This window comes from Halichoerus grypus, chromosome 3, assembly GCF_964656455.1.
Source record: "Halichoerus grypus chromosome 3, mHalGry1.hap1.1, whole genome shotgun sequence".
Lineage (NCBI taxonomy): Eukaryota > Metazoa > Chordata > Mammalia > Carnivora > Phocidae > Halichoerus > Halichoerus grypus.
Window position 1 is genome coordinate 44,798,294 of NC_135714.1, and position 26,200 is coordinate 44,824,493.

Here is a 26,200-nt window from a genome sequence, read left to right on the forward strand (position 1 = left end):
CGGCGGCGGCGGCGGCGGCGGCGGCGGCGCGGGCTGGGTGCGCGGCGCAGCCTCCTGTGCTGGAATGTGCGGCTCCCGCGAGCTCGCGGCGCAGCAGCAGAGCAAGCGCCGCCGAGGCCCCGGGCCACAAACCCCGGCGGCGGCGGCGGCGGCGGCGGCGGCGGTGGCCGGGACGGCGGGGCGAGAGCCGGCGGCCTGAGTACTCTCTGCACTCCCACTCCTGGGCCTTCGCGGGCCTCGACGTCCCCAGCGCCCAACTTTTCCATCCTCCCCCACCCCTCCCCCCGAAACTCCAGCAACAAAGAAAAGTAGTCGGAGAAGGAGCGGCGACGCCGTGTCTCCCGCCCCTCCTCGCCTAGGAAGGCCGGTAAGCGCGGCGCAGGACTGGGGGCTCGGTCGGGGTGGGGGAGGGCCGGGCGGCGGCGGCGGCGGCGGCAGTGGCAGGGGGAGGGCGCGGAAGGACGCGGAGCGAGGCGCTGTCCAGGGCTGATTTGCAGATACTGTGGCTCCGGCGGCGGCCGCAGCGCGGGGCGGAGGCGGGCGGCCGAGCGGGATCGGGTTACACCGGCGCGGCCCGGGGGCTGGGCCGGGGGCGTCCTTGGGGAGCGGCTTGGAGCCAGGACCCCCTCCCCAGTCGAGGCCGGGCCGCCGCCTCCGCGCGGGCCTGGGCGCCCTTCGAGTCGGGTCCTGAGGAGTGGAGCTGCTTGTGGCCCTGGTCCTGAAACTTCCTCCCCGTCCTCCTGCTCCCAGGTCCCGCCGCAGCCCCTCGTCGGCCCGCGGCCCTCGCGTCCCCCTCCCTCTCCGGCCTCTCCCTTTCGCCGGAAGGCGCCGTTGAGTGCGGCCGGGCGGGTTGAGTCAGCCCCGCGGCCCGGGCGGTTCCTCCAATGGGGCTGGACAGCGATTTCTGCTCTCGGGCCGCCCCGCCGCCGCGGCCCTCCGCACCCGGCCACCTCGGCGCCCTAGCTGGCGGGGCCGGGGCGCGCGTCTCGCGGGGCGCCGTGGGGGAGTGAGTTCGCAAACTTCCGGGGCGCGGGGGAGGTGGCCGGCGCGCGTGGGGGCCCCCTCCGGCGCTAGGGGCCCGACGCCTCCGGAGGGCGCCCGCGGAGCCTCCCGGGCCCTCTGCGGAGGGTGAGCCCAGGGGCCGTGAGAGGAGCCGGGACGCCGGCAACGCGGTAACTTTCCTTCCTCTTCCCAGACTCGGGCCCGCGGACCGGGGAGGGGGCAGCCCCGAATGGGGAAGACTTGGTCTGGCCCAACGGCGCCCCGAGTTTGCCCACCTTGCTTTTTCTTAGTGCTGGGGAACTCAGGAAAAGCTTCAGGACGAGTGTTGGGGCAACTCCCGCGAGTTGGTGTGGAAATGTGTGCAGTGAGCGGGCCCAGCCGAGAGGAAGCGAGAGCGCCCGAGTTTGCAAAGAGCTGCTTTGTGTTTGGTATTTTGAGAAAATGGCCGAATGCCTATTTCAGTCAGGAATGCCGCCGCCGAGGCAGGCGCTGGTGGCAGCCGCACATAGGAATTCGTGCAACACGTTGGGTTTCGGGCTGTGCATAGACGGCCTTCCTGACAAACGTGAAAATTCCTTTAGGGACGGTAGTTAGGGTTGGGGGGTATTAGAAAAGTCGATGTTTGGGTAAATTGCCGAGTAGCTTGGGCTGTTAAGCCCTGGGACAGTTATGGCCCTCAGTTTGTTTTCTGTGATGGCATTTGATTCCAACTTTTGGTACATTATAACTCAGTCGGTTTGTGTTTATGCACCTGGGTGAAACGGACTGCTTTTTGTGTTTGGGGTTTGATTTGATTTTTTGAGTGCTTGCCACTTATTTTGCTTTTTCTAATTTGCAAGACAGCGCTCAGTTTGAGAATAGCACCATTTAGATTGGAAAGTAACGTGCTTAAGGCGACTTTAAAAGCCCAACATGTTTTCAAGAAGGTGATCTTGTAATGGCTTCCACTAAGCAAGTAGGCCAAGTCAAGCACAATGCAAGAAAGTTGCTGATTGTCGGGTTAAGTTGTACGATTATTAGCGGTTTTGAAAGTTTCTTTATTTTCATTTGTGAAGTTTTGAATACACGGAGTTTCCTTTTTTTACAGAAAAGGTCCGATTTTTTTTTTCTTTTAAACAGGTCGAGTCATTAAAAAAAAAAACAAAACTGGGTACTTTTTCACAGTAGTTTATTCTTCTGGAGTTAGTTGAGTTCATATGAAATTCAGTTCAGTTGACCAATTACTACGGGCTTCTACTTTCCAGACATGTTTGTACGTAACAAATGCACAGTATGGTTTTTGGAGTTCTCCATTTTCTGACCAGTAAACTGTTGAAGGGGGGAATTGGGAGAACAGCAATTTACTATTCATGTGTTGAATCGAAAAATAATTTTAATTAATATTAAAAATGAAGTTACTTTTTTTTTCCCACCAAAAAAATTAAAAGTGCTTGAGGGAAGGCATGCCAGTGGTAGGCCTAGTTGATGGATGAGTTATGTCATAGAATTGATAGAATTTTTTGTAGGGATAATAGAAATTTTTTTGGTGACTGCAGTGAAGAAAATCTGGTAGTACAAAAATATTTCAAAGCTTAATTTTAGCAATTAACAAAGCTCATTGAATTTAAAGATTATATTTGAAAAGAATTTTTTAGGTTATGAAGAATTACAGCACTGTTTTGGATGTTGTGTTTAAACTGGTACTTTTTGCATTTTTTTGTCTTATTTTGAATTCAGAGTACAGTCATGGCCACCCAGGTAATGGGGCAGTCTTCTGGAGGAGGAGGCCTGTTCACGGGCAGTGGCAACATTGGCATGGCCTTGCCTAACGACATGTATGACTTGCATGACCTCTCCAAAGCTGAATTGGCTGCGCCTCAGCTTATCATGTTGGCAAATGTGGCCTTAACTGGGGAAGTAAGTGGCAGCTGCTGTGATTACCTGGTTGGTGAAGAAAGACAGATGGCAGAATTGATGCCTGTTGGAGATAACAACTTTTCAGATAGTGATGGAGAAGGACTTGAGGAGTCCCCTGAAATAAAAGGTGAACCCAGTGGACTGGAAAACATGGAACTGGAAAGTTTGGAACTCAGTGTTGTAGAACCACAGCCTGTGTTTGAGGTCTCAGCTGCTGCCCCAGAAATTTACAGCTCCAGTAAAGATCTTCCCCCTGAGACACCTGGAGCAGAGGACAAATGCAAGAACTTGAAGAGCAAACCTTTTCGCTGTAAGCCATGCCAGTATGAAGCCGAATCTGAAGAACAGTTTGTGCATCACATCAGAGTTCATAGTGCCAAGAAATTTTTTGTGGAAGAAAGTGCAGAGAAGCAAGCAAAAGCCAGGGAATCTGGGTCTTCCACTGCAGAGGAGGGAGATTTCTCCAAGGGCCCCATTCGCTGTGACCGCTGTGGCTATAATACCAATCGATACGATCACTATACTGCTCACCTGAAACACCACACCAGAGCTGGGGATAATGAGCGAGTCTACAAGTGTATCATTTGCACATACACCACAGTAAGCGAATATCACTGGAGGAAACACTTGAGAAACCATTTTCCAAGGAAAGTATACACATGTGGAAAATGCAACTATTTTTCAGACAGAAAAAATAATTATGTTCAACATGTTCGAACTCATACAGGTAAGAGTACCTTGTAGTCCCTAAATTCAGCTCACTTTTGATAGTTAATTCAGTAGGCAGTTAAAGTAGTACTGAAGAAAGGGGATTCTGGGGTCAAGTTCTGGTTCCATTATTTGCTGTCTTTGTGACCTTGGATAAGTCATTTAACCTCTTTGTGCTTCAGTTTCTCTCTCCATGGGGGTAATACCTATATGGGATTGGAGGATAAGTGAAGAACACTTATTTCAAAGAATGGCCAAGACAAATATTATCCATGTTCTTGTTAAAATTTGTATTCTAACAACTTGGGATAGATATTTAGCTAAATTGGACTACCTTTTTTTTTTTGGAAGATGTATTTAGTTGATAGTGACTACATCTAAGATGCAGTATAGTTTCCCAAAGGAATTAAGGACTTAGGCAAAAAGGAAAACTCAATGATTAACCTTTGCATAGATCCATTTCACAGAAGCCTTAAACTTTTAAAAAAATTTGTCTTGGTATTGAGTTCCTAAGTGGAACAACTTAACCTTGTCTCCGAAACATAGAAATGTGAAAAGTTAGTTTTTAAAAGATTGGTGGGATTACCACACTTGAAATCATTTTCCTGAGAAAGCAAACACATGTGGAAAACGAAGCTATTTTTCAGACAAAAAATAATGTCCTTCAGCATGTTTGAACTCATACAGGTAAGAGAATGTTTCTAGTATGTAAGTATAGTCTATCAAAAAAATGGAACAGTGTTAAAAATATGAAAAATTTCAAACATCTCAAATACCAACATGTACCCATTACCTATATTCATTAGTTAATGATATTTCATCACATTTGGCAATTTTTTTGGTAAATATCAGCTTTATTGAGATATAGTCTACTACCACAGAATACATCTGCTTAAAGTTAAGATTCACTGGTTTTGGTATATTCACAAAGGTTGTGTAACTGTCACCACAGTCACTTTTTAGGACATCTTCAACCCAAAAAGAAACCCTGTTGGTGGTTGCTCCCCATTTCTCCTCAGCACCCCTTAATCATTCAGTTTTTTTTATTTTAAGTAAGCTCTAGGCCCATTGTGGGGCTAGAACTCACGACCCTGAGATGAAGAGTTGCATGCCCCACTGAACTGACTGAGCCAGCCAGGAGCCCCAAGGAGTCTGATTTTTTAAGGAAATGTTTGCAACTTATTGGTAGTTTTCTCACGTTACATTTTTCTGCTAATTGGTACTTTGAGGACTGATTAGTGGTCTGAACAAAATGGTTAGGGTAATCTAGTACAGTAGTCTGGATCACAAGTAAAAAGGGGTTGTAGGATGCTGTTTGCGTAAGATCCCTTTTGCAAGCGTTGTCACTCTGTAGGACTGAACCCCACCGGTAAAGTAGGGCACCGTGGGGAGGGCAATCAGTAGTGCTTTACTGAAGTGATAGACTTAATAAAACTTGCGGGTGAAATTCAATTACAAGAAAGATGTCAGGGCACCTGGGTGGCTCAGTCAGTTGAGCGCCTGACTTGATTTCAGCTCAGGTCACAATCTCTGCTGGTGGGATCAAGCCCTGCTTGGGCAGAGTCCGTTTGTCCCTCTCCCTCTGTCCTCCTGTTCCCCCCCCACCCCCTTCGTGTGGGCGTGCGTGCATGCGCGCTCTCTCTCAAACTCAGAAAAAAAAGAGGAAGAAAAGATGTCTGCAGCAAGATTTCTAAGCTCCAGGAGAATGCTCCAGTATTATGTGTGTGTGTGTATGTGTATATATATATATATATATATATATATATATATATATATATATTTATGTATATATATGGCTTTAAAATCTAGTCAAGTAAAAAAGTTTGTAAATCCTTTGGAATTTGTTGTAATCTGTGATTGTCTTCATGCTTTGAAACCATTTTAGTTTCAAAAGTCTAGAAGTTCAAACATTACAAAATTACATGGCATACGAAGTCAAGTTACTTGGAAATCCTACCCCATTAATCACTTAATAGTTTGAATTAAACAGACTAAACTAACCTCATGTATAATATCTTAAAATAAATCCTAGCCACTATATATACTTAAGCCATAATTATTTTCATATTCATTTAACATTTCTTTGAAAACCTTGGGGATTAGTTTAGATTGGCTGTGATCTGTAGAGCTTTCAGGTAGTAGCCATAGCATAACTTTTATCTGTACACTTCGATGAATTGTTTTAATTAATTAAGTATAATAGATGACTTTTACAAATATATGTACTCATAACCACCATGCAAGTCAACATAGAGAATATGACCAGCACCCCAGTGCTTTTGTCTTAATACATTTTGATTTTTTTTGTCAGTTGTATTTTGATAATTCATGTTTCCCAAAACTAAAAATGTTTTCAACTGTAAATCTAAATTTGTCAACTTAAGAGTATTTCTAGAACCAAAAAGAAAATGGAGAGAACTGGAAAACCTTTTTAGTATTTTGTGTGTATTTCCAATTTTTTTTTTTTTTTTTTGTATTTCCAATTTTCTTATGTAAAGTGTTTTCATTTTGTTTTGTTTTAAACAAGATCTCTTGGGGTGCTTGGGTGGCTCAGTCGGTGAAACCTCTGACTCAACTCTCAATTTGGGCTCAGGTCATGATCTCAGGGTCCTGGAATGGAGCCGTGCATAGATGCTCCGTGCTCGGAGGGGGAGTCTGCTTCTCTCCCATTTCCTCTACCCCTACCCCTGCTTGCGGGTGCGTGTGCTTTTACTCTCTCTAAAATAAATAAGTCTTTAAAAAACAAACAAACAAACACACACACCACAGTGGGGGAAAAAAACCTAAGAACTTTTGGCCATTTAAAAATTTTTTAGTAGAGTGATTTATTTTATTTTAATTTTTTTTAGAGTAGTTTATTTTAATTGCAGTTTAGGTGACTGATTTTTAATGGGTATATTTTTTATGCGTAACTGTACCATCCATAAGTTTTTGTCCCCATTAATTTAAGGTTGATATTTTCACAGCAAGCTAACATTGGTTGTATGTATCTCATTTCACATTTTAGTGCCCCCCCCCCCCCAGTTTAGTGTTAAACTTGTGTGGTCTTAATACTTTTTGAAAATAATTTTTTTCTTCCTAATGTTATCTTTGTCATTTTTTATTTTTGGTAAGCTTTTTAAAACAATTTGGTAGTGCATACATTGGGAGGATAATATTTGAATGTTGTAAATTCTGAGTATCTCTGGTGATAAATGCATGGTTCTGAAAATTGTGTTTATAGAAACATAAATTCATTTAATGCTGAAGAGTAGAGATAAGAAGTAATAGAATCACTTCTCATTTAAGTACCCTAGTTTTCACATTCACTTAATGGGTTTCTTCTGTTCTTTGAGTGGCCAGTGTTGGGTACTTCTGTGCTAATCTGCAGAACAATCTATTGAGGAACTAAGTTATAATAGCCCACGTTTACTGAGAGGAAACCCTGAAGTGATGTGTCCAAGGTCATACATATACAACTAAGAGTCAAAGTTCAGTTCTCTTTTTATGGGTAATTACCATGGTGGTGGGCTGAGGATTACTTTCATTTGAGTCTTCAATCAAAAGATTTTTAATTTTGTGGGTTTGATATTTAACCAGTTCACAAATTCTGGGCACCTGGGTGGCTAAGTTGGTTAAGCATCTGCCTTTGGCCCGGGTCATGATCCCAGGTTCATGGGATCGGTTCCTTGCTCAGCAGGGAGTCGGCTTCTCCCTCTCCCTCTGTCCCTCCCCCTGCTTGTTCCCTCTCTCTCTCTCTCTCAAATAAAAAAAATCTTTAAAAAAAAAAAAAGTTCACAAATTCTAAAGGATGACATTTTTGCCGCTATGTGTGACTGAAAATTCACTGAGTTTTCTAGAGTATTTATGCCTGTTTTGTAGAATTGCACAGATAGAAGCAATCTTTTATAAAGAATCCTTTATGTTTATCTATAATGGTATTTGATTTTTCTTCCATTAACTTTTCTTTCTGTGACAGCTTAATTGAGATACATTTTATATACCATACAATTCACTGTGGATTGGCTCATTCTAGACATTTCACATAAATAGAATCATACAATAATATATGGTCCTTTGTGACTGCCTTCTTTCACTTAGCATAATGTTTTCAAGGTTCCTCCATGTTCTATGTACAGTACTTGTTTTCCTTTTGTTGCCAAAAATAATCTCTTGTAGGAATATAGCACATTTTGTTTATCCATTCATCAGTTAGAATATTTGGATTGTTTTCCATTTTTTTGGCTATTGTGAATAATTCTGCAGCTATTGTGAATAATTCTGTGAACATTCGTATGCAAGTTTGTGTGAACACATGTTTTTATTTCTCTTGGATATATACAGTTGACCCTTGAACAATGCAGGGATTAGGGGCAGTCGAAAATCTGCACATACCTTTTGACTCCCCCAAAACTTAACCACTAATAGCCTACTGTTGACCAGATGCCTTACCAATAACATAGCTGATTAACACATTTTATATGTTGTATGTATTATATACTGTATTCTTTTTTTTTTTTAAGATTTTATTTATTTGACAGAGAGGCACAGTGAGAGAGGGAACAGAAGCAGAGGGAGAAGCAGGCCCCCCGCCAAGCCTGGAGCCCGATGTGGGGCTCAATCCCAGGACCCTGGGATCATGACCTGAGCCGAAGGCAGGCGCTTAACGACTGAGCCACCCAGGCGCCCCTATATACTGTATTCTTAAGCTAGAAAAAAGAAAATGAAGAAAATCCATGAGGGGGGCACCTTGAGTGGCTCAGTCGGTTAAGCATCTGACTTGATTTCGGTAGAGGTTCTGATCTCAGGCCCAAGGGTTCTGCACTCTGCCGGGAGGCTGCTTGGCATTCTCTCCCTCTGCCCTGCTCATTCTCTCTTTCAAATAAATAAATAAATGTTTTTAAAAGAAGAAAAAAATCCATGAGGAAGAGAAAATAAATTTACAGAACTGTATTGTGTTTATTGAAAAAAACCCAAAACATGTATAAAGGGACCTACACAGTTGAAACCCATGTTGTTCAAGGGTCAACTGTTCATACCTAGGAGTGGAATTGCTAGGCCATGTGGTAACTATGTTTAGTCATTTGAGGAACTGCTAAACTATTTTCCAAAGTGGCTGCACGATTTTACAGTTTCACATTGTATGAGTGTTCCGATTTTTCCATATTCTCACCAATACTCTTTAACATCTGTCCTTTTGATTATAGCCATCCTCATGGATGTAAAGTCTTCATCTCATTGTGGTTTTGATATGCATTTCCGTCATGGGTAAAGATATTGTGAATCTTTTCATGTGCTTATCTGTCACTTATATGTATATTTATAGGAATACATTCAACATTTTTTAAGCTAAAATTCTTCCAGGTTGAAGTAGGAATTCTTTTGGTGTGACCTATTTATAGCTAATCTATAGCTACCAACTAATAACAGCTGTATAGGTACTAGGAACACATTTCCTACTCATTACAGTATTCTTCCTCTTTTTTCACTTTGTATTTTCTTTCCCTTGTCCATTTTACTAGACACATCTGTTACTGTAACTTACTGTATAGACAAAATAATAACTGGTATTTATTGAGGGCTTTACTGTGTGCCAGGCACAATGTCAAATGTTCTGTATTATCTTAAATTTAAATTCTCACAATTCTAGGAAGTGAAGGCGCTTTTACTTTTACTGAGGAAACTTGCCCAAGGTTGTAATTATTATCTTGTGGCCAAAGACAGATGAAAACAAATTACAAATTGTCAAGCTTTTTTTTTAATAGCCAAGCTTTTTAAAAAAAACCTGTTTTGTGGTTGACAAACCATACCCAAAAAATATACATTTCCTGCCGTTATTATCCTCTCATCTTCAGTTGCTGTCAGTCCTAATGGCTTTATGAGCATCATTTGCCTTAACCAGTACTGATCTATTTCATGAAAGGGCTGTTACTTGAAATTTTTAGCTTAAGCATCCCCACTCAAGTTTTCTTGCTTTTAAGCTAACAATTTCAAATGATAGATTTATCCTTCACAAGAATAAAAAATTCCAAGTGACAGCATGAGAAAATTTGGGTAGATTTTTTTCCTAAGGGTAATTCTAATTAAAAAAGAAAAAAAGAATGCTCCTTGATAACTTATCAAGATAATTATTTAGTTCTTAATATTTAATGTGATAGTATGTAGCATTACTGTGAAAATTAAAAGGGCTATGAGAATTCAGAAAGCCAGTGATCTTTTTTTTTTTTTTAAAGATTTTATTTATTTATTTGACAGAGAGATAGCGAGAGCAGGAACACAAGCAGGGGGAGTGGGAGAGGGAGAAGCGGGCTTCCTGCCGAGCAGGGAGCCCGATGTGGGACTCGATCCCAGGACCCTGGGATCATGACCTGAGCCGGAGGCAGACGCTTAACAACTGAGCCACCCAGGCGCCCACCAGTGATCTTTTTTGTCAGCAAAGGTGAAATGTAGTTATGTGAATTCTGAATTAAATCATTTACATGTCTAACACCTGATAAAAAATTGACCATTTTGCCAGGAATAGGAAAAGAATCCTTATCAAAAAATGCTCAGTACTGAGTATTATGTATATTGTTAGTGAGAATTGTATTTCCCTTATTTTATCATAATTAAACCCTAATCATTATATTTTTGCAGGGGAACGCCCATATAAATGTGAACTTTGTCCTTACTCAAGTTCTCAGAAGACTCATCTAACTAGACATATGCGTACTCATTCAGGTTGGTAAGAAATGGTAACCCTTCTATGATTTTTAGTAAACAATACTTATCAGTATAAGGAAGTTCTTCTAGACCTGGAACTGGGTCATTATTTACGATTTATTTATTTAAAAATCAATTTATGATTTATTTTTAACATAATTTAGAAATTAGAGTGAAAAATCAGTGTCGTATTCATGTGGCGCTGTATCTAAATGTAGGCTCTTAATGAGGAATCCATAGGTGGAACTCTTGAAACTGAATATAAATGTATGCATGCACTGTTTCTGGGTGGAAGGTCCATAATTTTCATCAGATCTTAAAGTTCTATGACTAATAAAACTTGAAATGCTGTTATAGACCAACACTGGTTTGTACGTTTTGAGCAACCCCTTACCTTCTCACCCTCTCCCCCACTCCCAACACAATATAACACGAAGTTTCATAGTGTGGGGTTTCCAGGTTACAGAGATCCTTCTTAACTTCTCAGGTCCTGAAATGTGGGTTTGTCCTCTTTTGAGAGCTGATAGGGCTTCTGTGGACTGATTTACAAAAGCCAAACTTTAAAGAATAATAGATAATCCAGGATCTCAGTTTATTAACCTATAATAGATAAAATGCAGGGCTAGAAATGCACTCCAGTGAGTGAAATAATTGTGATCACTAGCCAGAATTGGTCCCCATTATCAAGGTAGGTAGATGGCAGAGTTAAAAAGTAAATATAGCATAGGTGGTCTTGAAAGGATAATTCATTTTGGCTACAATTGACACTTGACCCTTGGTGAACCACCACAACTGATCAGAATACTCTCCTTACAAATTTGGAATATATACTCCTGTAGGGAAACTATGCCAAAATCTTGGTGTTAACAGAAGTCTATGTAGACTCATCTATCTTAGGTTAATTAATTGCCTGAAATTTGTATAGTCTGCTTGTGTATCCACTAGCCATGTGGTTATTAAGCTTGTGAAATGTAATTTGAAAAGTATAAAATACATAGCAGAATTCAAACAACATAAATAAAAGCACGTAAAATACCTATTTTGGGGTGCCTGGCTGGCTCAGTTGGAGGAGCATGTGATTCTTGATCTCGGGGTCATGAGTTAGAGCCCCATTTTGGGGGTAGAGATGACTTAAATAAACTTAAATTTTTTTTTAAAGTATTGATTACATGTTGACATGACATTAGTTATATTGGGTTAAATAAGTAGTAAAATTTAATTTTACCTGTTTTTTACCTTTGTAAATGTGACTACCAGAAAATTTAAAATTACATACATTGCTTGCATTTTATTTCTATTGGATATCACTGTTTTGAGTCAGTGATTGAGTAACATTTGATTATAGTACAGATTCTGATTTGAGCAGCTATGAAGGGGTCACATAATATGTTTGCTAGCTTTTCCTCACCCTAAAGCTTGTCATTTTAATATACTTTGAGTGTTCTTTCTAAATCTCCTAAGCTATTGAGTTGAGTCACTTAACCAGAAACCTGAGTTTATTGCTTAGGTACTTCCTGGTTTCATTTTCTGAGGGTAATTTGGATGCTCTCTCAGGCTTCGTTGAGGGTAGGCATCGTGTTCTATTGATAGTTGTGTTCTAGTCCTTAAAACATTTAAGAGTTTTATGTGAGTTAACTAAATTTAGTCCTTTATAACTAACTATCCAATAATGTATAAGTTCTATTGCTGTCCCCATTTTACCAATGGGGAAACTAAACTAGGCATTGAAGAAATGTGGCCATTTTTCCTGTAGAATATCCCCCTTTCTGGATTTGTCTTACTTGCTTTCTTACGGTGTCATTTGGTTTTTCCTCTGTCCCTGTGCCTTGTATTACTTGTACACTGGAAATTAAATATGAATGCTTGAATTCTACTTAATGTGTCTCATTTGAAGTCCTATCTGGTTGACCCACTATTAGTGTTGCTGGGTTACTGGATTAGAATGATGACATACTTGTATCTTTTTCATTGAATGGATAATACTTTTGTCACTGTTTAAGTGTCTGGTGTTTTACACCAGTCAGTAACTTCTGCTTGAATAATTTTGTGTTTGCTATTGTCTTTTGAATCTCTTTGCTGTATTAAAAGATGATATTCAGTACTGTTACAGTACAGCAAGTATTTTAAAAGTCTCTTAATGAGTAGTAGCTACTATTTTTAAAGATTTTCTTTTTCTTTTTTTTTTTTTAAAGATTTTATTTATTTATTTGAGAGAGCGAGAATGAGAGAGAGAGAGAGCACATAAGAGGGGGGAACGGCCAGAGGGAGAAGCAGACTCCCTCTGAGCAGGGAGCCCAATGCGGGACTCATCCCGGGACTCCAGGATCATGACCAGAGCCGAAGGCAGTTGGTTAACCAACTGAGCCACCCAGGCGCCCCATAAAGATTTTATTTTTCTAAATAATCTCTACACCCAGTGTGGGTCTTAAACTCACAACCCCAAGATCAAGAGTCACATGCCCTATCGACTGAACCAGCCAGGCACCCCAATAGTAGCTACTATTTATTATATGCCAGGTACTGAGAAATTGGGATTTGTTATCTCTAATCTTAGTAGTCCTTAAATACTTAATCCTAGTTTATGGATTAGGACACAGACTTAGGATAAATGCTTTTATTGTGGTTAATTGTCATTCCTTTAAATTAGAAGAGCTGGGATTTAGCTTAAACTCACCCCTCCAATTTTCAGTTATCAGCATGGTTAAAACAAAATTATGGCTCAGAAAGTGGCTCAGGAAGCTACAGCATAACGAAATTGGAACCACAGAGTATGGAGAGAGCAGAGACATGTCTTTTATTGGGTGCCAGTAGTTTGAGTTGCAAACAGGAAGCAAACATGGTTAGTTTGTTTTGTGTATGAGTGTGCAATTATTTACAGAAGATCTTATGTTTTAATACTTTTAATCGAAGTTACTGATAGCACTTGTAAGTAAAGTGAGGCTAAATTAGGTCAAATTGGATCAGTGAGGCTAAATTAGGTCAAACTGGATCGGTAGTCTTTTTGAATGGGTTGCATGGAGTGAATATCTTGGGTGCCTTCTCTGTGGTCTGGAGTCTGATCTTTAAGGTCCCCAGGGGCTTGTTTGTTCCTGGTTCATGTGAGTGTATTTTAGAGAAGAAAAGTATGTGCTCATTCTCTTATTTTTGGAAGAGATTAGGCTCTGTGGAGTTGATACATTTTAGCTTAACTGACAGATTCGTTTATAAAGCAAAACGACAATGGTTATTTACTTAGAGCATTTCCAACCATAGGGTGAGGTTTTTTTAGGCCAAATTAGGAAGTGATCAGAATGTTGATGAGGTGAAAAATTGACACCCTAAACTAATCTAACCTTATCTGGTGTTATTCTCCATTTTATTGGTGTTTCTCCCTAATGGTATTAAAGTATCCTTCACCTGGCTGACATTATCCACAGCTCTCCCTTTCTTATTCTCAATGGAGATGCTACCATTTCATCTTGGATGAAATATTTTGTTCTAGATGAAATACATCCAGTTTGTATTTGCTGTTAATGATAATATTTTATATAATGGCTAGTTCCCCATTCTGCTTGCATAGGAATTCATTTTGAATATTTTTCCACAATGAGTGTAATGGATGCTTTTGTTAAAGGAGATTAACAACTTGCCAAGTTCTGCCTCATTTATTACTCTTTTTAAGATGGAAAAGTATTTTTTTCAACCCTAAGTTTATTTTCCTTTCACCAAGTATTTGATAATTATTATGGAGGCACTATTTTAATGGCTGGGCTTATTTGAAAGACGTTATGGTTTGAGAGTCTTCATGAATTCTAGAATAAGTTTTCTTCCCTGTGTCTTTGCTATTTTATTTCTCATTTTAGTATGTCATGTCAAATTGAACTTACTATGCAGTTTGGGCTTTTTTTGTTCAGTAAACGTAGTTTTTATTGAAGTATAGTTGATACACAGTGTTACATTAGTTTCAGGTGTATAGAATAAATTTTTAAACAGTATTCTATTGAGGTTCAATTAACACACATGAAAATGCATACACGTATCTGAAGCACACAGGTTAGTGACTTCACATGGTTTCTCCTGTTTGACTGCCCCCTAGAGGAAGACCTGAAACATTTTTACACCCTCAGAAAAGTTCCCTCCTTACCCTTTCCAGTCTACCCCCAACCGAGAGTCTGACTTCTATCAAAAAGAGTATTATGACAGTCTTCTGTAAGATGTTTTTGACATTCATCCCATGCTGCTTTATAAGAACTTTGTGGTTTTTTGCTAAGTAGTAATCAATTGTATGCCCCATTACACTTTAAATAAAGTCCCCTTGCTGTTCTTTCTGGATTCTTCTTTTTTTTTTTTTTTAAAGATTTTATTTATTTTTATTTGAGAGAGAGAGAGAATGAGAGAGCGAGTACATGAGAGGGGGGAGGGTCAGAGGGAGAAGCAGACTCCCTGCCGAGCAGGGAGCCCGATGCGGGACTCGATCCAGGGACTCCAGGATCATGACCTGAGCCGAAGGCAGTCGCTTAACCAACTGAGCCACCCAGGCGCCCTTTCTGGATTCTTCTTGATAAAAACATGTAAAGTGCTCTTTTGAATTTGCTATATACCTTTAAGTTAATTTGGGAAGAATAAAATAGACATCTGACATGTTTATAAAGATGAAAAACATAAATACTAGAATTGGAAAAGAATTAAAATCATTGATAAAAGGCAAAAAATGTATATTTAACTAGATACTAATAACCTGTATAGTTTTAATGCCTAGGTCTAATACACAAGATTTAAGGCAAGAAAATAAAATTGAGGGGGGGAATGAATGGAGCAAGTAAATTTTGCCATCAAAATTTAAATAGATTTTTGTGAACTCCCATTCTCTGACCATTTCATAGGTGGAGGCTTGCACTTTGATTGATGCTTGCTGTGTAAATACCTGCATTTATTAGGGGTTATACAATGGCAATATTTCCATTGTAATTCTTTTATTAGCACAAATATTTTCTTAAAGAGATAAACTTCATTCATCAGCTACTTGTTTACTCAGAGGTAGGGTTTAAAATGGAAAGGCAAAATGAATCTTGCCTTTTGTTTACCCATACTAAAAGTACCTGTTCCAAAAGTGATGATTTATAGGGAATGTATATGGACTGCTTGGCTCTCTGTTCCATGCTAAGTGCTTTATATGGATTAAATTATTTATAGCTCATAACACTTAAAAGTATTTTTACAGGTGAAGAAATTGAGCCTTAGAGAGTTTTCGGTACCTTACTCAGGATCTCACATTGAGTTGGAGAAGAGCCCATATTTGATCCCCCAGATAGTTCTTAATCATTATGCCACCTATTTTTTCCCCATTCTTTGTCTATATATGTTAAGCAAATGTTTGTCTCCACTGAGGTAATTCACTAGAGAAGACAAGATAGAGGCATTACTCTATTTGTGAATCTGTTAGTAGTCTAACGTGGAAAAGAGTTGTCCAGTTAGCTACATAACCAATCTAACCAATCTGATATACCTGAATAAGTTGTTTCTGCGATTATTTTATCATCAGACATTTTCTAATCATGTAAAGCTTACCATGGTTTTACTTAATGTCTGAGACATTTGCTTTATGAAAAAATTAGATTTGATATGAATTTGAGAATGTTTCAGAGATGAATTTTCATAAATGTCAATTTCCATTTTTCTACTATGCATTCCATTGGACCAGTGGGGTATGGATACCATTTGGTAATATTTACTAGAGTGTGATCTAGATGGGTATGTATTCAGGTAGAATGTGTTAATCTTGTACCTTTAATTTGGGGGTGGGGGTGGTTTTGGTTTTGTATGTACCTATGATCTGTGATCATGACTTTGTTCGATTATTTTACATACCATATCTATTTGTATGCCCTTTCTTATCTATGTTGTTTCTTTACCCATTTGTTAAAAGAAGGTAGGGAAAAATCAAAAAGTTTCTGGCTTTGCTATATTTTTGCCTTAAAATAGCAATTCTGGCATTGGACGAGTTTTTCTGAGTGAAGCTTGACTCTACTCCTGCTAGGATGGACAAAAGGGTTAAATTTAAAGAAAAGGCCTTTTGTTCCCTGAGGCTAAAACTTTTACAACTTCTACATTTAAGGTCTGAGAGTATAACCTGGAGTGTAAGATATTTCTTTTGAAGTCTCAAGATTTATCTTAAAAATGTATGGGAATTACATATTCTACTCCATTGTCATTTGTTTTAACTAAACATAAAACATTTAAAATTATCTTTTCTCAAAAAAATAAAATAATAAAATAAAATTATTTTTTCTCTTTGAGTGCCCTTGCCCCAAAATTCACATCTAGAGCCCAGCCAACTTTGCCAGTAATTGTCGTGTACTTCTTGATGATTCATTGTTCTCTTACAGTGTTTGAGAGCTCTAGCTTGATGAACTTTTTAGGAGAGCATGGTTAAATGAGGTCATTGTTCCTCCATTTGGTATGAGAGTCATTGTCAAGGGGTAGAGAAAAGATCTACAAATAAATATGGTAAATGTAAAGTGCATGATACAGTCTTTTCAATGAATAGCTTGTGTGTGTGTTTGTTTTAACATATCCAATTCCTTATATTTTAATAAAAGCTTGATTTCATTTCTTAATCTATGTTCTAACATCTCTTGTTTACCTTCAGGTGAGAAGCCATTTAAATGTGATCAGTGCAGTTACGTGGCCTCTAATCAACATGAAGTAACCCGCCATGCAAGACAGGTTCATAATGGGCCTAAACCTCTTAACTGTCCACATTGTGACTACAAAACAGCAGATAGAAGTAACTTCAAAAAACATGTAGAGCTACATGTTAATCCACGGCAGTTCAATTGCCCTGTATGCGACTATGCAGCTTCCAAGAAGTGTAATCTGCAGTATCACTTCAAATCCAAGCATCCTACTTGTCCTAATAAAACAATGGATGTCTCAAAAGTGAAACTAAAGAAAACCAAAAAGCGAGAGGCTGACCTGCCTGATAACAATATTACCAATGAAAAAAAAGAAACAGAACAGACAAAAATAAAGGGGGATGTGGCTGGAAAGAAGAATGAGAGGTCTGTAAAAGTGGAGAAAAAAGATAATGTTTCTAAAGAGAAAAAGTCCTGTAGTAATGCTTCAACTCAAGTGACTACCAGAACTCGCAAATCCGCAATGGAAACTAAAGAAATGGATGTGCATACAGGAAATAATTCAGAAACAACCTGTAAAACCAAGAAAAGCAAAAGGAGGATGGAAGCTGAAGCCCATTCCTTAAAAGATCCTGTTAATGATGAGGAACCTATGACAAAAAAGAAAAAGAAGGCAGAAAGCAAATCCAAAAATAGTCAGGAAGTGCCAAAAGCTGATAGCAAAGTAGAGGATACTAAAAAGCAAAATACTTGCACAAAAAAAAGTACAAAGAAGAAAAGTCTGAAAAATAAGTCAAGTAAAAAAGGCAGCAAGCCTGCTCAAAAGGAGCCTGCTCAGAAGGGGCCTGCTCAGATGGAGCCCTCTCCTTCCAAGGGGCCTGCTCAGATGGAGCCCTCTCCTTCCAGGGGGCCTGCTCAGATGGAGCCCTCTCCTTCCAGGGGGCCTGCTCAGATGGAGCCCTCTCCTTCCAGGGGGCCTGCTCAGATGGAGCCCTCTCCTTCCAGGGGGCCTGCTCAGATGGAGCCCTCTCCTTCCAGGGGGCCTTCTCAGATGGAGCCCTCTCCTTCCAAGGGGCCTTCTCAGATGGAGCCTTCCCCTTCCAAGGGGCCTTCTCATTCGGAGCCTTCTCCCAGGGGGCCTGCTCAGATGGAGCCGCCCCCTGCCATGGAGTCTGCTCAGATGGATGTTGGTCAGATGGAGCCGCCTCCTCCAATGGAGTCTGCTCAGATAGGGCCTGCTCAGACAGAGCCACCTCCTCCCATGGGGCCCGCTCAGCTGGAGGTTGATCAGATGGAGCCTCCTCCTCCCACAGAGCCTCCTCTTCACATGGAGCCAAGTCCCAAAAAGTCTCCTCGAAAAGATAAAAAGGAAAAGTCCAACACGCAGAGTGAAATGGCACGGAAGGAGCAAGTCCTTATTGAAGTTGGCTTAGTGCCTGTCAAAGATAGCCAGCCTCTGAAGGAAAGTGCAGGTGCACAGGATCTCTCACCACCATCAACACCACCGCCAAAGGAAAACTTAAAAGAAGAGGAGTCAAAAGACCAAAAATTATTCACTGAAGGCGAAGGAAGCAAAGAAGCCCCTCTTCAAAAAGTAGAAGAGGCAGAGAAGAGTCTAGCTGGTCTTGCTGCTATTATCAAGGAATCTGCCAATATTTCATCCTCTGAACAAAACTTGACTATGCCAGAGGGTGAAATTTTAGATGTTAAGTGTCAGGCTGACACTGTGCTTTGTGAAATGGAAATGGACACTGATGAGAACAAAACAGAGAATCCCCCTGGCAAAGACCCAGCAGTTGAAGAACCAGTTTCACCAGTGCTGCTTCCCCTACCAGTAGAAAACCACGAAGCAGTGTCCAAAACTGCTGTGACATCACCTCCTGTCATTGTAGCAGTAAATGAGTCTCAGGAAATGGATGAAGATGAAGGCATCCACAGTCATGATGGAAGTGATCTAAGTGACAACATGTCAGAGGGTAGTGATGACTCTGGATTGAATGGGGCCCGGCCAGTTCCACAAGAAACCAACAGGAAAAATGCAAAGGAAGCCTTGGCAGTCAAAGTGGCTGAGGGAGATTTTGTTTGTATCTTCTGTGATCGCTCTTTTAGAAAGGAAAAAGATTACAGCAAGCACCTCAATCGCCATTTGGTTAATGTATACTTCCTTGAAAAAGCAGCTAAAGGGCAGGAGTAATTCAACTTAGGATAAGGCTTTAGTTCTTAGTTTATAAGATCTATTACATTTAATATTCATTTATAGTTGTAGACAACCTTTTATTTTTTAAATTGCTTTAATTAGTGTCCGATGTTGATTTTTAAGTGGCACTCTTTTCCTTAGGACTCTATACCTATTGATGGATAAATTTTAGCAAATCCAAGGAAGTTAGTGTACTAAACCAGCAGACACCTAAATCTGTTAGCTTATACATTTAATTGAAATGAGAAGGCCAAGGTGGTATTGTAGCATTCTATTGCTTTGTCTGGCTGTAACTTGTCACTTTTCTTGCCATGTCTGTCTTCTTGTTTCACATTAGTTTTTTTCTTAGTTCTTTGTTTAGTTCTATAAAAATTGGCATACTTAAATAGCAAATTACTTGAAGAATTTGCCTGCTTTATATAAAGTTAGCACTTTAAAATTTTTTTAGAGATGAGAAGAGACATTTAAATTGAAGAAAAATTCTCCCAACAGTGGACATTGTATCAGTCCAGGTATTTACTTCCTGAGTTTTGATCAATATTTCTTATTTGTTTATGTTAATCGTCATTATGATTTTGGTGTGGTTTTTTTTGTTTTGTTTTTTCGTGGTTTTTTTTGGTGCTTTAATGGCTTAAGATGTTGCACATTGTTGTTTTTTTTTTTTTTAACCTATGCAGTTCAATTTTTTTCTAGAAATAGTATTTGTTGAACAGTAACACTTTATACATATATATGCATGTTTATTTTGTCCTCTTTGGAGGGATGCTTTTTAGTCTTGTTTGCAAAAGGGCAGTTTTCTTTTTCCTTTGCTGCAATTGTCTTTTTTGCAGAATATTATTAGTGTTTGCAAATTTGTGAGCAAATGAAACATGCAGGTTCAATCCATTGATTCTGAATTTCACATCTTATATCTATGCCGAATCTGTATTTCACATAAGTTATTTATTTTAAAAGGATATAGTGAGTTCACAGCTCTCATTTTGACCTTTACAATAAATAAACCACTAGGCTCTATATTAAATGGGTTTTTATCTCAGATACCAACCATAAGTAAAAATTTTTGGCTTGTTTTAGTATAACTACTTCCTAGATGTACAGTGTTAAATCATATATATCTTTGAGGAAGACCTTTTTCCATAGATGGTTGGTGTCCATATGGCTACTCAGCTGAAAAGAACTGTAAGTGATATTTGGAAACTGCAAACCTGGAATTAGGAGACATAATTACTCCTTCAAGTTATACAGAATTATCAGTTGTGAGATTCCAAAGCCATAGCAATTTTACAGCAAACTAGGTTGAGAGAGGTAGTATGAGTGCTGGTAGACCAGCTGCTACTTACTTTCTATGAATACAATGAAAAAGGCAGGTGAAACTTAAGTACAGTCCAGATTTAAAAAAATCACACTTTCTCAGGGATCTCCACAAACTAGTGGGTGTCCTGGCTGTCCCTGTGACAGCCTCTTTCTACAGGTGAGGCCTCAAATGAATTGCAGCTATCCTGGTGTTCCTGTGGGGGCACTTTGTATTAAGAAAGAGTGTACTTCTAAAACTTTCTTGGTAGGTTCTTTGGCCAGTTGCCAAAGAATATGAAAGAATCCAACGGGATTTTCCTTGCTGATAGCAGTTAATTCATTTCAGTCAAAGTATGATCCCAGTAGGGAATCTTGGACAATTCTGATCCTCCCATGTTCTGTTCTGAAATAACCACTTTATATTTCATTTATTTTCTTTTATCTGGTGATCTCTTTGAGGCAGGTATGAGTTTGGCAATGCAACATGAAAGATTAGGAAAAGCATTGATGAAGTGTGGGTGGAAAACTTGTTAAAAATCTGAGAGTGAAGTTTGAGTTAAAAGACATTTGAACTTGGAATTGACTGGGAGGCCAAAGATATAAAGAAGAGAAGATTCTCTCAAGACATGAGGAGTAAGTTGTGTGTTAATGGTGTATGTTTTGTGTGCATGAATGGGAATTTATAAATGATGTTGAATTCTAGATGAATTCACGGCTCCGACAATCATTGTCAACAGAAGATCAAGCTGCAAATATTTATGTTTTAAAACTTAAATTATAAAGCTAGTTAAATCTTTCTAACAACTAGTTTTAATGTTCATGGGTACATTTTATGTAAGTTACCTTTTACATTCTATATGAAAACACTCATGTTAAGTACAGATTGGAGATTGGGAATCAGTTTGGGGAAGAGGTTTTGTGGATTCTTTCATGCTACAAAAGAAAAAAATTAGACTTCTGGGGAATTGGACTAATTTTCTTAATCTAGTTTTAAGACTAGAATGCTAAAAACAAAATATGAAGGAAATTAAAACCCCTTATTATTAAATTGATCTGTGAAAACATTGTTACTGGAAATTGAGTGGGACTTGAGGCCTTTCTTCCAGAAAACAAGGACTTGATTTTCAGGCCTATATTAGGTTCTGAACCTTAATGCCATGTATTGTACTTGTTAAAAATTGTTTCAATGAAAAATATATTAGTAATTTGAACTTCTGGTTTAGTTGGGAGTTCTTCCATTTGAAAAATGTGATATTTGCATGGAACTGTTTGAATCTTTGTTTTCTCAGTTTCCCCTCCACTGGATAGAATTGAAACTAGAATTTTCCCTTTTGTTAAAGGAATAAAAAGTGAATATGTTATTTGTAAATTGATGTTTAGTAACTAGAGATAAACTTGAAATACTAGAATACATTATAAGCCTAATCCTAGGTAGTCTTATGAAAATGTATCTCTTTTATCTTCTGAACCTATATTCACATTGGTTTTCAAGATATCTTAAGTTATATTTTTTCCTCTTTTCAGAGCTGCTTCTTTGGGGCTACTTTTTTTTATTGAGGTATAATTCATAAGGGGCTACATTTCTGATAAGCCTTCTTATAACTATGGCTGGATGTTTTGTTCTAGTCTTCCAAGAAGGGCCATTTTATTTTTTAGAGTTACTTCTAAAGTCATGTGGTCTTTAACTTTGGGGACTATTTTGCATATAAGTGCTAATGCAAATAAATTTAAACCCAAGTAGACCTCATCACATGTCACCCCATGAATGTTGACAATGGAAGGAATACCTTGCCTGTAGTATAATAACAGTTCTGGACTGAAAAGCTGGGGAAGAAACTTAATATTGCATAAACCAGAAAAACACTTAGTGTGTGCAGTTTCCTTGTTGACCTCAGCAGATGAACTGATCTGATAGTGTTAATTCAGATTCAATAAATTATCTGAATCTTGGTTTGTGTAGACTTGCAATCTACATGCAATTTTAACTAAATCAGATAGCTTTTACATTTTCACTTGTGTACATAGGCTCTCCCCACTCTTTTCAACATCCATTAGTTAATTGATCTTTGTAAACTGGCATTGAAACATTACAACGATGTTTTGTTGCACCAATTTTATAAACTTTTACAGTGCAATACGTGTTATTTTTCCGAGACAAACCAAAGGTTAATATCTCAAGGTTCTTGCTGCCTGCTTTAGCAGCATTTGATGGGAGGATCTTTTATATACATTTGTAATAGATGAAAAATAAACCAGATTGCAAATCCTTTTTTTTTTTTTTTAAGCTTAAACCATGTACCAAGTCTTTGGTCCAAATTGTGTAGGATAAGTTAAACTTAAATTGCATTCTATTAACCAGTATGAGTGTATTTCTGTAAGCATAGTTATGTTGAAATAAAGTTTTAAAAAGCATTTTATGCCTTTGTTTATTATTGGTACGTCAAGTATCAAACCAAATTTATTTTGCTAGAATTGCAAGTATATTAATTCTAAAAGTATTACGTCTGATAACCCATGGTAGGTAGAAAGATCATGGCAATCTCTTGTTTGGGGTAACAGTCCAGTGGGTAGTAGTCCAGAGCGTATCTTCCCATACTGTACTTTTCTGGGACATGGAGGTCAGGGAGAAACAACCTGAAGACAGTTCATAGCATGCTTTGCATAGTAATTACTTCCCAATCACAGGTTCCCTTAACAGCTATGACATAAATACCCTTTCTCAGTAGCAGGCCTGGTGTTAGTACATTTTGACTCACAATTGGAAAAAGATGCATTGAAGGGAAAATAAGTTGAGTTACACTGAGTGTTGACTGCCAAGGTACTGTTTTAAGCATTTTACTGTATTTAATTAAACTCTGAGAAAAAAATGAAACTCAAGGGATAGTGATAAACCATCTTCTTAATAAGAGTCTACTTTTTTTGTTAATGGAGAAATGTGTTTTAATGTGTTTTTGTTGAGTTGAAAGAAAGGGGGGAGGGTGATGGAGAAACCTCTGGCTATGCAAAGCATCAAAACAAGTGGATTGCATTCTGTCCGGATACAGCGAATGACCTGGAAGGTCCTGAGTCCTAAAGAATGGGTATTTCATATTGAGAGTGATTCACCCTCCATCCTCTTTTGTAAGACTCTTTATCGGCAAAAGGCAAAATGAATTTCCAAGCATTCATTCATTCATTCATTTATTTATTTATAAATAAAGAATTTATTTATTTATTTGACAGAGAAAGACACAGCGAGAGAGGGAACACAAACGGGGAGTGGGAGAGGGAGAAGCAGGCTTCCCGCCGAGCAGGGAGCCCGATGCGGGACTCGATCCAGGGACTCCAGGATCATGACGTGAGCCGAAGGCAGTCGCTTAACCAACTGAGCCACCTAGGCGCCCGGTTTGTTATCTTTAATGAGTGAAGGAATGGTTACAAGTGTCTTTCTTCAGCCCCTTTCTACTTCTTTCCCAGGGGCTTACCCTTGTTGTGATGTTTACATATGCCATACATTTACACTTGACCTCTTGGCCATCTTTTTTTCTCCCCAGGTCTCAGTGAGGGCTTGACTCTCATTTGTAGGTAGAGTTACAGTGTAGTTGTGTGAGCGTCCACCTAGGGTACTCCACAGCACTCATGCTCAGCTTCATAAAGGCAGATTGGTGAAGGTACTAAGAACAATGCACTAGTGTTTGGTAATAAGGGAAAGTTTCAGTGTTAAGAAATTGCCTTTTCAAAAGAGCACTGCATCAAGTGCTCTGTGGGCCTTTGAGTTAGAGCTGGGTTCACAATGGGCCTCTCTTCCTTACCACTATAAAATGGGCAAACCATTTTACCTTTACTGAACCTATTTCTTCATCTATAAAAGGGACATGGAATTTCTATCCAGAGAGACTTTGAGTGTTAAGTGCTTATTAAGCATTTAGCCTGGTGCTTGGTATATAGTTTTACTGGGACCTCTTTCATTACATGACAAACCAAGTAACTATCCTTAAATATATGAAGTCCTTCCTCTATATTTGGGCATGATTAAGTTGTGTAATTCACCTGCTTGTCTTGCAAAACAGCTTTTAATGTTAAAGTAGTACGTGGGCTTTTGTGTCAAACTATATTGTAATATATTAGGAGTCAGAATGCTTTTATGTTCACTGCTTTATTAAGCAACCAAAATAGTATGTGGTCCTTGGTAGAATAGTTACCTGGGCCAAGAATTGCTTGTGGTGTGTATTTCTGTGTGTTTCTCCTTGATTTTAGCTAATTAATGATGGTAGGTTTACTGTAATTTTTAAGTTCTGATAATGCAGGGGCGCCTGGGTGGCTCAGTCGTTAAGCGTCTGCCTTCAGCTCAGGTCATGATCCCAGGGTCCTGGGATCGAGCCCCGCATTGGGCTCCCTGCTCCGTGGGAACCCTGCTTCTCCCTCTCTCACTCCCCCTGCTTGTGTTCCCTCTCTCGCTGTGTCTCTGTCAAATAAGTAAATCTTTAAAAAAAAATTCTGATAATGCAGAAATCTCTTGGTTCCTAGAGGAGGGTATTTTTCTGGATGCAAGGAGAGTCAACCCAAGTAGCAGGAAATAGTAAATGTTGAGAAAGAGACTTTGTTAAGAAATTTTATTTTGAGGGCGCCTGGGTGGCTCAGTTGGTTAGGCGACTGCCTTCGGCTCAGGTCATGATCCTGGAGTCCCTGGATCGAGTCCCGCATCGGGCTCCCTGCTCGGCAGGGAGTCTGCTTCTCCCTCTGACCCTCACCCCTCTCATGTGCTCTCTCTCTCTCTCATTCTCTCTCAAATAAAACCTTTAAAACAAAACAAAAAAAAAATTAAAAAAAAAAATTTATTTTGAGTAAGGTTCAAACTTAGAAATTGCAGCAATGGTACCTTGAAATTTTGTGTATCCTCATTTGGATTCACTCACATTTGCTTTCTATATGTTATGTATGTATTATTTGCTGAACCACCAGAAATTAAGTGGCATACCTTTTTATCTCTGAATGTTTCAGTTTGTGTCTCCTAAGGATAAGGGCGTTCTCTTGCACAACCACACTCCAGTTATCAAATTTAGGACTTTTAAGATTGATAGAGTATTTCTATTACAATCTATGTTCAAATTATGCCAAATGTCTTAATACTAACCTTTAACAATTCCCCTGTTCCTATTACCCATTGCATTTAGTTGTCTCATCTCTTCAATTTCCTCTAATTTACTCTGGTTTCTCTTCAGATCGCATAAATCTAATTTAGAACAATTCCCTAGCTTGTTCTTCACAACAGTGAGAGTTTGAAGAGTTCATGCCAGCTGTTTAAGGAGTGTTTCTTAATTTAGATTATTCTACTACTATTTCCTCAGACCTCAATTCAGGTTACGCATTTTGGCAGGAATACTAAATATTGGTGCATTACACCAGATGGCATACATTGTGTCAGTTTATCCCATTATTGGTGTTAACTCTTACTTGGTTAAGGTGTTGTCCACCAAATTTCTCTTACTTTTTTTTTCCCCTTCATAATATTCTGTGGGAGGATAATTTTTTTTTTTTTAAGATTTTATTTATTTGACAGAGACACAGTGAGAGAGGGAACACAAGCAGGGGGAGTGGGAGAGGGAGAAGCAGGCCTCCTGCCGAGCAGGGAGCCCGATGCGGTGCTCGATCCCAGGACCCTGGGACCATGACCTTAGCCGAAGGCAGATGCTTAACGACTGAGCCACCCAGGCACCCCTCTGTGGGAGGATATACTGAAAGTATCAACAAAACCAGTGATTTTAGCATATAATTATTTTTGCTTGAATCAGTTATACCTTCTGTGTTCGCTGGTGTTCTGTCAGGAAGA

General features: G+C 39.3%; 1 protein-coding gene across 2 annotated transcripts; it reads left to right on the forward strand.

Annotated features, from left to right (window-relative positions):
• Positions 1-22,803, forward strand: REST (RE1 silencing transcription factor). 2 transcript variants are annotated; one of them, XM_036084274.2, is made up of 4 exons: positions 1-367; positions 2,719-3,625; positions 10,222-10,305; positions 16,916-22,803. In XM_036084274.2, the coding sequence occupies exons 2-4, from the start codon at positions 2,728-2,730 to the stop codon at positions 19,093-19,095; spliced, it is 3,162 nt and encodes a 1,053-aa protein (XP_035940167.2). In that variant the 5' UTR covers positions 1-367; positions 2,719-2,727; the 3' UTR covers positions 19,096-22,803. The 2 variants fall into 2 exon arrangements, with proteins under 2 accessions (XP_035940167.2, XP_035940168.2); XM_036084275.2 differs by lacking the exon at positions 1-367 and adding an exon at positions 1,057-1,172.
• The last annotated feature ends 3,397 nt before the right edge of the window (positions 22,804-26,200 follow it).

What these genes read in the sequence shown, in the direction of transcription:
- REST (XM_036084274.2), top strand. Translation starts at nt 2,728, where the DNA reads ATGGCCACCCAGGTAATGGGGCAGTCTTCTGGAGGAGGAGGCCTGTTC. An exon ending in ACATGTTCGAACTCATACAG is followed by an intron (nt 3,626 to 10,221) that starts GTAAGAGTACCT and finishes ATATTTTTGCAG; the next exon opens with GGGAACGCCCATATAAATGT. An exon ending in ACATATGCGTACTCATTCAG is followed by an intron (nt 10,306 to 16,915) that starts GTTGGTAAGAAA and finishes GTTTACCTTCAG; the next exon opens with GTGAGAAGCCATTTAAATGT.